This window comes from Aphelocoma coerulescens, chromosome 1A (assembly GCF_041296385.1).
Source record: "Aphelocoma coerulescens isolate FSJ_1873_10779 chromosome 1A, UR_Acoe_1.0, whole genome shotgun sequence".
In the NCBI taxonomy this organism is placed as follows: Eukaryota; Metazoa; Chordata; class Aves; order Passeriformes; family Corvidae; genus Aphelocoma; species Aphelocoma coerulescens.
This window is the reverse complement of record NC_091014.1, coordinates 29,409,016-29,422,132: the sequence shown is the minus strand read 5'-3', so window position 1 is coordinate 29,422,132 and position 13,117 is coordinate 29,409,016. Positions and strand designations below refer to the sequence as shown.

General features: G+C 34.9%; 1 protein-coding gene across 3 annotated transcripts in view; it reads right to left on the bottom strand.

Annotated features, from left to right (window-relative positions):
• Positions 1-13,117, bottom strand: part of PNPLA8 (patatin like phospholipase domain containing 8) — a 38,495-nt gene that overhangs the window by 9,728 nt on the left and 15,650 nt on the right. For all 3 annotated transcript variants that reach the window (XM_068997502.1, XM_068997510.1, XM_068997519.1), the window contains exon 8: positions 11,680-11,874. In XM_068997502.1, coding sequence (XP_068853603.1) covers positions 11,680-11,874 — 195 coding nt within the window. The remainder of the gene's footprint in view (positions 1-11,679; positions 11,875-13,117) is intronic.

Sequence of the window (13,117 nt, the reverse complement as noted above, 5' to 3'; positions counted from 1 at the left end):
AGGCAAGCAGTAAGGAAAAACGCTTTTTAAAAAATTCCAAATTAAAAACAGTGGAAGTAATCAAGTAAGTTAATATTAAAATTGAGTTTAGTAACAATAAAATCCCAAATTTGCTAGTGATAGCAAAGAAGTGAACTCAGGGACTGGGACATTGTTTTCAGTCTTTTGATAAAGGCTTTCCAAGTGGTAAACATTCAGTTGTTCTGTTTTATTTATATTCCCAGGTGAAGCCAATTAATTTTTTTCACACAGTTTTTTTCACAAAAATTCCTTAATGCAACTGTAACCATATTTTTAGGGCTTGCTGGTGAGTAATCAGGAGTCTAAAGCTATAGCTAGTATTTTCTTAGTGTTTTGATAGTTGCAAAATGGTCAGGAAAGGCTCCCTTGTGACTTGACTAATAGATCCTAAATTATTTAAAGCAGGAAAAACGCACCTTTTGTAAGCAAATGCTCCAATAAAAACTATGATGGAGACATCCTGTTTGCATGGTTCTAGAGGCAAAGAAAGGCCTAGTTAAACACTGTGAAACAGATGGGTGCAAATTCTACAATCAGAAGGAAAATAGATTAGGAAGTCTCAAAGAAAGTGCTCCAGAGCACTTGGGAGCCTGGTAGCACAGGACTTTCTGAAAATCTTGTCCTATTTAAATAATTATGGGGAACGGGCAAGAAGTCACCAGTGACATACTTAAATCAATACTTTGAAAATAATTATTTAAAATTAAGATATTAAAATTCAAAAATCATACCATGCTTTACCATGGGAGAGCAGCTGTTTCTCACAAGTTAAGGACGTTTACTACATTCATAGGCTCTCACTGCATTTCTGAATTCTGTCAGACTCAAGTCGTGCCATGTGATTGTTCTGTATAACACCTTGTGTGCTGCACAGTTTCACTTAAATGACGCTAAACTTTGTGAAGAAAATAATCTAGCACCAAATGAAGGATATATAATGTATGAAAGCCAAGTCTGATATTTGGAAGTTGAGTTTGCTGGCTCCATAGTAACCACTTCACCTCACTGCCTATGCAGACATGCTTTGCATTTTAGTTCACTCTTACAGACTTGCTCTCTTGTTTACTTCCATTGTCTTTGTGAAAAAGCAGAGACAGAATTAGTACAAAGCTATCACAGACTAGGACAAGACACGCTAAGATTCTGAATGGACTTCTGAAAAGTATTTTTTAAATTCTGTGCTTGAAGTCAACATAAATATAACAAATATGCAGCTTAAGGATAAGTCTTGTTGCTGCAAATGAGGAGTTTGAGGAGTTGCTGCATCGTAATAAGGGGTTACTGCTAAGAAAAATTAAAATAACTACTTTAAGAACATTTACTCTATTTTCCATAAGTAAATGGGTATGCCTTGCCAAATCATTCTATAAAATCAGCTCAATTACATTTACGTAAGTAGCAGCAAATGCCCTCAGAGTAGAAGACAGGAATGAGAAAGGGGGAAATTCTTTTACTACCTGTAAGGTCTATCAGTACAGGTAACTTCAAGATTCACATCCCAGCATAGTCCTCTCACTGCTCTGGGCACCCAGGGTTGTTATAAAAATATCAGTGTATCTACCCTAAGCTTTAAGGCTTGCTCAGTCAAGCCTCACTAGGATAAAAAATTATAGTTTTTGACATATGCTTTGTGAAAAAGAAATCTATACATTTGGATTTAACTGTACAATAAACTAGTCTCCTATAGCATTCAGCACAAAAATACCCTTTTCAATACAAAGGTTACATGATTATGCTGTTCTGTTACATATATACAAGTATGTTTGAAATATACATGAATTATGGCTCTCCTCTTGGGAGTAATCAGTCAGACTGGTCACAGTACTACTGAGGATAAAATTGATGAAGAGGAGCTCCTAGTAAGACAGGAAATCTTTATTTTCCTTAAGAAACTATTTGAAAAAATATATAATGTTTTATAAACATGAAACAGGACAGAAGCAAAACTGTTTCCTCTTTATCTTGCTGACAAGCAATTGATGGTGGTGCCAATATTTTTAACAAATCTCTGTCTAAAATGTATAGTGACCAAGAACAATTTGTTTTAGCTTCATTCTAACGGTGTGCCTGTTCCACTTTACTGTTTGAGAAAATTTTTAAAATAACTTCAGTCATTTTTTATAAAGCATACAATGACCTACAGTTGTCTCCTTATACAAATATTTAATCCAATTTATTTGGAAAGATTCACCCTTGCTTTATAATCATGCTAATAAGGAGACTACTGGGTCAACTACATACAATTATAATATATTCTGCACTATGCTGATTCCCAACAGAGGCCTTAATTGGTAACAGATATTAATGCAATCCTCCTATACAGCAAATTTCTAACAATTACAGAAAGAACCAATTCCCTTATTTAGGGAAAGGCAGAGTGCTCCTTTAAATTCCTGAAATAAACACCTTGTGCTCATTATTTTGAAATGCTGTCTCAAAATTATGATTTCTCTTTAGCCACTAGAAAAATAAACACTTAAGAAGTTATTTGTCACAGTTCTATAGAGTGCAGTGAAAAAGGGATTCCCCTTGAACTGGCATTGGGAAAAATTCTAGAGAAAACATTTGTACAGAGTAGGAAAATTAAATGCTTTTGTATTTATATTATTGAATGACACCAATATTAAATTTCCATTACTGCATTCTCTTACAAGTAAAGAAAATCTGAAGATGCATTAACTATATTTCTACATCTGCCACACGAGTTACAGAGAGACTTTATACTGAGATCACATGACAAAGTAAAAAAAAACCTGATAATGTTTGAAAGTTTACTGAAAAGCTTCCTTTTCAGTACAACTGTTTTCCTGTACAGTATTTATCATTTTTCTCCCTAAAAATTAGCAATACCATAATAAAATTGGCATACACCCAAATGTCATGATCAATGCTTCCGAGACCTGTCAGTACTATCGGTTTTATATACAAAACATTTAATAATATATTTTACATTCATTAGAATGAACGCCTAGCTGAGGTGGCCTCCTAGGTGATTATCTTGAATTATTAACTCATTCTAGTGAGTCATTAATTCACAGAAAATGACCAGCTGCTCTGAAGACATCACTGAATTTACAAGTTTATGTCAGATACAGAAAATGTACACTTATAGGGTACTAAGGAAGTTTGCTAAATATGAGTAGACATCATAAAAGAAAGAATCATTTGGCAATAAAATATATTGTCAGATATTTCATTAAAAGCATAAGCTGTGCATGACAGATCTAATTACATGAATTCTGTAGCTAACAACAGCACACATCACAAAACTGGTATGTATTTTAACCGTGTTTCCCAAATGATGAATTGACTGTAACACCACAAGCAAGGATCACAGTGTGTAACCTAAGAAAAAAATGGGCCCATGGCTAAACCTACTCTGACTCCAGACACAGACCCAAACTCAGGTTCTCTTATGATGTTTGTAAAGCACAGGCAAGGGTCAACAGTATGGTTAAAAGCCCCAAAACCAAACCAACCAACCAACAAAAGCCCCAACCCATGGGTCTGAATAAAATCCCTCTGTATTATGATGACGCCAGGGTACACAAGTTTAGAAGTTTTGTCCTTTCTGACAACATTCAACTTAGGAAGCATGTAAATACTCTATTTGCTATGGCAGAATGTATCAGACTAAGGAGAAAGCTCTAGGAGCTACATAAAACAATTACATTAATATAAAATCTCTACATGTGAGCAAGAAATCCCAGATGCAGAGATATCCTAATCTTTGTGAAATGTCACCATGTTAAATTTTCACAATTTCAAAATTCTTTACAATTTATTTCCCACGACAACAATGGAAGCAGTTAGGCTCAATACATTTTTACATCAGTAACTTGATTGATGTGATTGCTATTACTTATTGATATTAGTTTTCCTAACTAACTGGTCTATATTTTTAGCTGCTAGCTTATTAAACAATAGTAAAATGTCAGGAATTTCAAAATGCATTGAGCAAAATACAGAAAGACTAGTAGTGACCCATAGGGTAAGTAGGTGGCTCATTATTAAATATATCACTTAAAAATGCTACTTAAAACATGTGCATCATTCAACTGTTTAAAACCATGTAACGATCAATGTTGTAAGCTAACTCTACATTCAGCTTCCAAAACTAAATGTATTATGAACTCCACTAATTTGTTTTTATCTTTCATATTGCAATTTCAAACTAAAATTCAATTTCCAATTAAACCCCTTTATTTATATGCAAGCTACTTAAATTTCTTAACACAATTTTATTCTTTACGTGTTGATTCAAACATTAGATTTAATTTCACTGCAATTGAAACAAAGTATGTTTGCAGCCAAAGGATTTGATCTTAAAATGGACAAAATGTATGACATAAAGTGAATTAGTTATTGAAGATAATTGCTGTGAAGGGTTCAGGACTTGGACATGAACCACCTAGTATCTGTATCCACAGTGAAGGCAGGTGGATGCGGAGAAAGAACTGAAGGAAAAGCTCTGCACTTTCTAGTGCAGATGGCTAGATGACAAAATACAGTTGGTAAATCATGAGAAAACTCTGAGTAGAGAACTACCACACAATGATTTGAACCACCAACATATAAAGTTGCTGTTGGAAAGGCATCTGTAATTCTAAGCTGTATCTTCCTCTGAAAAAGGAAATACATTACACTATTAAGATAACACGTGGAATATCGTCCTCCAGCCTGACCAAATTAACTCCTCTGAATTTTGTTTCTGATTTAGAAGTGCTAATTTTGACTCAGGTATATCACTCAACGTTGCACAATGTGTCTTGTCTCATACCAAAAACACACGGAATAGTCCGGTTTTGAGAAAGATTACTCAAACTGCAGCAGGTGCAGCAGAAGACCATTAGGATGACGAAGAGAACAGAGTCTGTTTTGCAAAACTGAGACAGACTAGAATATTTAGACTAAGAAAAAAATATATGAGTGGTTTTATATAAGCATCTGAAGCTTAAATACTACAAGAAGAAAAGTTAATTAAACTAGATAACAGTACTGGCACAAGAAGAATTTGTATCCACTAGCTAGGAACAGACTTAAGAGTGAAAATGTGAAATTTTCCAGCCATGAGAAAAATGAAGAAATACCTTATTGAAATAACATTCTACAAGAGTAGCAACAGCAAACACAGCTTTACATGTTTATCTTTTACAGCCTATGATGCTGTTGTGGTGACCATGACAGAGGACTAAATGTGACCTGAGGGAAATTGTTTTTCTGTACTCCCTTATTATTTTCCTACCGAAATGACAGCTGAAATAATTAAATTCTGTAACCTAAAATCTAAATATATATATATATCTGCTACCAAAAATAACAGTGTAAATATATCACAAGTAAAAGAAACATTGAAATACAAAGAGACTTTAAAGAGATTGCCAAATTATTTCAGATTTGCAAAATTAACACCACAGATTAATCCTTGTATTGGAAGAGAAGCTCAGTACAGGAAATAGGGGTTAGACAATGTGCCCTATTCGATGACTAGGAATGCACTGGGTATTGAACTTTATGCACATTTGTATGCATGGTGAAAATTATTCCTATCACCTGCATCCATGGCAAGAAGAGGGCAGTTTCCTAAACTACAACAGAGAAGGCAAATTAGAGGCTTGATGGTAGCTGACAAAACATGAAATGATTTTTCACATTAAGCACCAGACCCCTAAGTATCAAAACCAAGCTTTCCTTGAGGGAAGAGGTAAAAGTATATCAATAGTCTCACTACATCCTTGGGCTTTTAATTCCAATGAATATCACAAGGCTCTTTTCTTTGGAAATATGGCCCCATTTAAGTCAGTGTTGGACAAATACACAACCTAGGAAAATAAAAACCATAAGCTATCAAGAACTGAAAAATTTTTCTTTTTGATCTAAGAAATGGTAACATCAGAACATGAGTGCAGAACCTAGACTGTGTACAGAGATTACTGAATGGACTCAGTTTATAATTTTCCACTCTACACAGCCTCCTCTGATTTTACAAGATTTGTTTTATAGAAAATATTAGCTGGTCAACAGTGTCACTAAAGATATATGGACTCAGAAGTCTAAGTAAAAAAATAGTTAAGTGAATACAGCTTATTTGAGAGCAAGGTTTTGTTTCTTCTCTTAAATAAGCACTCTGAAGATTACATTAGGAAAACATCACTCTGAAACAATTGAGATAAAAATTAGAATGGTTCCAAGTTAAATGCCTAAACAACATATACTCTCGATTTTATTATACTAAACAAATCTTCCAATAACACTTCACTTAGCAAGCCCCTGCAGGGAATCTTTCAATCAGTCTGCTCTGCAAAGTACTACGGGTACAGTAACCACAGCAATTTCACAAAGGCTGGTAAACTGCACAGCGTGCGTCCACCTTCAGAGCTGCTATCCAAACCTATAAAATCCATAAGAGAGAAAGAAATGCAGATAACCATGTAGCTTACACATTCCAGTAAATTCCCTCTTCCTTAAACAGTAAGCAACACTGCCTTGAGGGCTGTAGGCAAGCATGTATGGCAACAAGTAGACCGAGAAACAAAGAAAGAGTTGTTTCTATCATTGTGAGAACAAGATACACCTATTAAACCACAGTCTGCATAAGCTCTGGTGCATACTGATCACCGTGGCATATCCTAAGAATGAAAAGAACTTCAATGTGACCTATATTCTATGTCTTCTTAGAGCCTGGGAAGCACCCTTGAATCTAATTTTAAAAGCTACCATGTAAAACCAATTAGGGTAGGATGCACTAAGTGAATCACTTTTGAAGGCCTCTCCTGTAACAAGCTACAGAGATGAAATAGCTTTACAGATTTACTGCCTAATAAAAGGAAAGGCAAAGTTTGAAAAATATGAAGAAACCATGAATCATCATTTTCCAGTGAAGGTGTGACTTGAAATTTTAGTCATACCATACTACATATATTTTTTATTTTTGGGTTGTATTCTCATCATATGTTCTGTTACAACTGCATTATTAAAACTCCACTAACAGACTAGGTGCCAATTTAACTGCTTTACTATCTGATCTTGCTCAAAGAAAACACAATTATTTGAACACTATTATACTTTAATATCAGCACTATAATAAATGGAACTGTAATACAACAATGGAATCATGGGAAGCTGTCAAGACAAAGGTGATCAAGTCCTTTGTATTAAATGGTGTATATTATATTTGAGAAAAATCTGTGGCTTTGTTGAATTTACCACCATCACATACACAATCCCTGCTGCCCTTTGAATTAACCCTGTGGGACAAATTTAATTTTTACTGTAAAAGCTATTAAATGAAGTGTGCATAATGATTTCCTTACATTTTAAATTGCTCTTTTAATTAATTTATTTCCTCAGCATACTTTACTGTCTACTGAAGTGACATTGCTGAGTGCCTCAAATGTTTTTTACACTACAGGGGAAGAAAAAAAGAAAAGTAATAGATACAAGAAATAACACCCCACTGTGGGAAGTACAGGGGAAAAAAAGTCACAGGTTGTAGCAGGACTGGGGAGAGGTTAAGAGCCTTCACTGCTTCAAAAATATAAATTAAAAAGGAACTGACATGTGGCAATACAGCTTCTATATTGTAACATCATGACTTGGTCTCTCTTGACTTGCAGGGCTCCTGGAGAAGCATGTTACAGGGATTAAATCCCTTTGAATGTTAATGTGTTCCTCTTTTGAACCACAAAGAATATTAATCCTACTCCCCTCATCTACCAACAGCTGCACTGTTTTTTCCTACTTGACAGAGCGGAACCAGATATCATGGCATGATTGACCTGAATGTAAATATTGCTGTTTGGTTTTGAACTGCTGGCTTTTTGCAGAAATTTAACAAACTAAGCATCAGCTTACCTGCAGCACAATTAAGTGTTCAGGCACCTAGCTATCTCTTTCTAAACAATGACATCAGAAAAACTGTAAAACTAATTTAATATCCCATTAAGAAAATGAACACACTTTATGATCCCCTTGAACACTGAGAGTGCCCAGTATAGGAAATCAAACTGAAATGTGTCCAGAGAAAGGGCATGCGTGTGTGTACACAAATACACATGCATATGTAACAACACAATTATGGAAAAGTGAGTCAAAGCCAACAGTTCAGTTCAGCCATGACTCCACCATAGACATCTAGAGTCATACACAAGAACTTTAAGAATTCATCTCAACCCTACACATAACTCTCATTCAGCTACTTCATAGAGTTTGTGAAAGGACTCTGATTCCAACAAAAGCTAGATAACATAAGACAAGAATATGCATGATGACCCTAAAAAAATCCACTAAATTTCCATTAATCAAAATAAATATTTTCACACATTTGAAGAGTCTTCAGTCAGATGAACTGTCAGAGTGTTTCTCATCCAGATTTAAACATACAACTGACTGATAAGCTAATATGAAACCTGGTCTTTATATAATTCTTTAAGAATCCCCAACTTCAAAGCTAGGAAACAAATACTGTACTTACTATTCTGAATTTTCACATACATTCTGGCTACCTCTGTTCTTGGAATTGTTTAGAAATATCAACACTTCAGAGGCAGGTTACACATAAACTAATAAACTAGCACAGTTTATGTTCAGAAAACAGATTATGGTGATTAATGGAAGTCCCTAATCAATGAAAAAATTCTTAAAAGACCGTCTTTCTGACACCAGACTACAATTTTGAAGCCTTTGGCATAAATTATTACTTACACTTCATGCACACTGTGCTGATGCATTTTTCAAAAATCACAGTACTATCAAAAACATCTAACAATGTTATGCTTAATTTATTCAGTAGTTCAAAAGCAGTTCAATCTGTTAGACAGTGTACATACAGAAAAGAGCAAGAATTTCCATATACACTACATATATGTTACTGGCCCAGGAACTTAAAACTACACTTGCAGTCCATTTTCAGAATAAAGATGCTTAACAAGAATCTACCATTCCCATATTTATTATATGAACTATAAGAACAGAGAATTACCAATATTAACATACTTTAAGAAGAAAGATATTTTAAGAAAGAATATGACTGCATTTAGGATTCTATCTATTCTAAAATATATTTATGCATATGTATTTCTTTCAATTCATGTTGGATATTTTGGCAGAGATAAAACTCTTGAATAACTTGCATTTTCCAATGAGGTACCATTAACTCCCAGGAAAATAAGGGTAACGGTCTGCTACATGGACAGAGGCTCTTTGTGCAGTGGTGGATTTATAATCTGAGCTAGAACGCTGCATGAAGACAGTTATGGACCATTTGCCATGTAGTAACTTGCTAGCTGGACATCCAAGTACACACCACACAAACCAGATAATTATGGAAATAAGAGATGTGGTAAGAAAAGTGTAATCTGGGAAAAGAAAAGCATGCCAGACATGAAAGATGGTTTCTATAATAATTAAGGTGTTTAAATATTCCTGGTTGGGTAGAAGAGATATTTTTCAGATTACATGAAAAAGTTAGAATCCAAAAAGTTAGCATCTAGTTCTACTACAATAAACTGTTTTAGTACTGAGAACACATTTAGTTCTTTATGGCTGAAAAAAGTGAACTGCATCCTAAGCCCTTGCTTTCTAGTAATTAAAATACATCAGAGAGAGAAGAATGATGAACTTGGGAAACAGGGTTTGCAAGATCAGATGGGAGGGCTTTGTCCAGACTCTGGAGCAAGGAAAAAATAAAGCAGACTTCATTCCAGCTGTGTGTGTGTCTGAAAATACTGGATCTAATCTCTATTAACACTAATTATACAATCTCTAGTCTGGTAAACTGGACTTAGAAGTGAACATAGATGAAATAAGTACCGGTCTTACTGCATTTCACACTAGTCTGACAATTCAGAAACGATGTTAAGACAAAGAATTGTGTAAAGCACATGTAGAAGTTAAAAATCATGTTGTTTATTCAGCTATCTTTCATGTAAAAGCAAAGATCAATTTCCATGTACTTTTAATTCAAGTAAAGAGGGGGTGGAAAGGTGAGAAGAGAAAGGAAACTCCTTCACATAGATTAACACTGACCTATTCAATCAGTTAAGGAGCAGCTTGGAACAGCTCCTGAGGCCAAAGCAGCTCCCTTCCCAATTTTGCTTGGCCAGATGGAAAATGAACACATTTCAGGATTTCAAGCAGTGCTTTGGCTTGGAATCCAATGTGTTACTCCACTTTTAGGTTTAAAAAACCCTCAAAACTTATTTGCTTATTTCAGATAGTAGTTGATTAAAATGTTTTGAGGATAACAAGATGTACCATACTGGGAAGGTTGTGGAGGGCAGTCAGATAAGGGAGGGAGGGGGGGGAAGAGTGTCCTGAACAAAAAGGGGAAACAATAAAATGAAAGGAATTTCAGAATCTCTTGAACCTGCCCCTCCTCCATGGGAGCCCTTCCCCTTCACCCCTTAATTTCTACAGAGCTTTTACAGAGCTGAATTATTTCATCACCTTATAAATGTTGAATCAAAATATGGAAATAGGCTGGCTTTTTTCTGATTAAATTCTAGCTGTTTCTTTGTACCAATGCTTCTCTTTACCACCTCTGAATCTAATGAATTTTTCTCTCTTTCATCTTATACTCATTTATCTGTTAGCCTTTAAACTTCAGTATTACTCAAACACATTACAATGATAAAGATATTACACAGTCTTCCAATGGACACCATCAGAAATTCTGTATGTTATCCAGGTACATCTTATTACTCAAAATATGCTACTTCTTCCAGCATTTGAGGCTAATGCCATCATATGAATTAATACGACAGAAATGTAATAGATGCTTTCATTAAACTTAAGCGATTCAATCCTATGCTCTCTTTGTTGAAGGTCTCTGGTTCAGTCACCCTTTGTCATCTTTTCTGCCACAGATCTGCATCAGATATTCATTAAAATAAATACTGATAGTTTTAAATTAGTATGTACTGCAAGAAGTACTCTTTGAAAACTTGGAGAACTGCAGAATAATACAGGGGCACTGGAGGACTAAAACCCTATGGTTAAAAAACTACTTAAGAAATTCATTTGCTTTGTTCTTTACTTATCAGGGTAACCAAGAGAGGCTGTAATACAATAAAATAGCATGCACTGTTGATAGGACACTGCTTTATCCTCAAGGGAATTTCTTTTGCAGTTGTCCTCTGAGTTTATCTTACTGCTGTGGCATCCCTTACTCTTCTTACTAGCCCAGAACCAGAGTAAAGCTGAATAAGCTATCAATGCAAAGATTTAAAAAGTAGACCATAAACTGAAATTATGCACTAAGAGAAAGAACACTGAAGTGTACATCCAATTTTTTTCACATTTTTCAATATTGATAGATGTTTACATTACACCATCTATTTAGTGAAATAATGCTCAGTGAAATGCCAGTTGTAAGCAGAAGTCAGAGGCAATTTACAACTCATATAAGGTTTCCTTCCAGACAGAGAAGAAAGCAACAGCAGAAGAGCTTAGGTTTGCATTGAGAAGACTAAGATTTTTAAGCCTTTCTAGTTCTGTAATGGCTATAGAAGCCAAAAATATCCTTTCTTACCCCATGTGTCCTAGATTTCCTTTGTGCTACCAAATCATTCGCTTAGTTTTGATTCAGAGATTAAGACTATGTTTTTTCTCAGGTATAAAATTGGAAAATATTTACTCAAGGAGAAGATTTCAACTTACCTGATGAAGATCGCTACCCAAAACATATTCCTGGAAGTAACCTGGTGCAGCAGATGATGCTCTAATTGCTTGCCACAGCTTATACTGACAGCCTCCAATATAATGGGACTTAACACCAGGAAAGTGGTTGTAGTTTCTAAACACAAATGCCTTCAGTGGTGTTCCTCTGTTTACAATGGTGCTTACTGCAGCTACCTAGTAAATGAGGAGGAACAAAATTAGTTATATAAGAGGATAATAACAACCGTAATATGAGAACGAAAGCTTCCCAGCATATGAAATTCAATTGATACTTTAATGCACCTCTGGAATCTTACTAGGTTCATTTTTTATTAACATTTTTATAATGTCTATCTAAATTTTAAAAAGTGAAAGTAAAACAGAAACAAGAGACCCAAATGTGTAAAAAAAAAATGCTATTTTTAACCTGCAATTAATTGTTTCCGCCGGCTATTCCATTTCTACGAATATCTATGATATTTAAACAAAATGCTGGTGTCAACTATGTGATTTTAAAATATTTTTCCTTTAGGAATAGTACTTCATTCTCAGAAGTCTGTAACCAGCAATACAACAATGCCATTAAATGCGAATGTCAGAACTGTCAATCAATTTCTTCCTCCAAGAAAATGATTACTTAATATCGCAACCAGAGTTAAAGAATTGCAGGAACAATCTCTCTTGCACAAGAATCAAACTTAAGTCTTTCAAGTTTTTTTTGTAAGGATACCGAAATGTCGGTAACAGAAATCACATATGTTCATCTAAGTGAAAAGCCAAAATGGTATTTCCATTGAAAAAAAACCCAACTATAATGGCAAAAAGAATGTATTTTACAGATATGATCACAAGGAGAAAGTACATGTAGTTACGGGTGAGTGTTAGAATCTGCAAGACCTTTAGAGGGGATGCCTGGCTGGCCTGGCTGGCACTGTCAGAACAACACCCTTTAGCAGCCAAGTGGGTGTTCAATTCTATCTTGTTTACTATTTTACAGAGTAGGGTGTTTTCATGAAATGTTACTCAACAGCACAGCTGATGCTGTGATATCACTGTATGCATTTTCACTCTTCAGCTACTTAATTTAAATAATTTTATTCACTGTAAATTCATCCTTATAGAAAACAAAAGTATAACTTCTGCATTACAATGCAAAAGCAAAACACTGCCTGATACGCACTCCCTCATTCGATGGAGGAAAAGCTTCCTGTTTTTCTCAAAAGGAGGGTTTAAGCACTAAGCACTACCAGAAGCAGTAAGGAAAATAACTTCAGAAAATTTAATAGAAAATGTATTAAACGGATGCTTTTATTTTTGGCAATACCCATGTACACTCCATGACACAGTCTAAGTTGCAAAGGGCTCAGCACCTTCTGGAAAAATCCATCTTGCCATGAATTTTACAGCAGCAGAGCATATAACTGCATGTTTTTTCTTG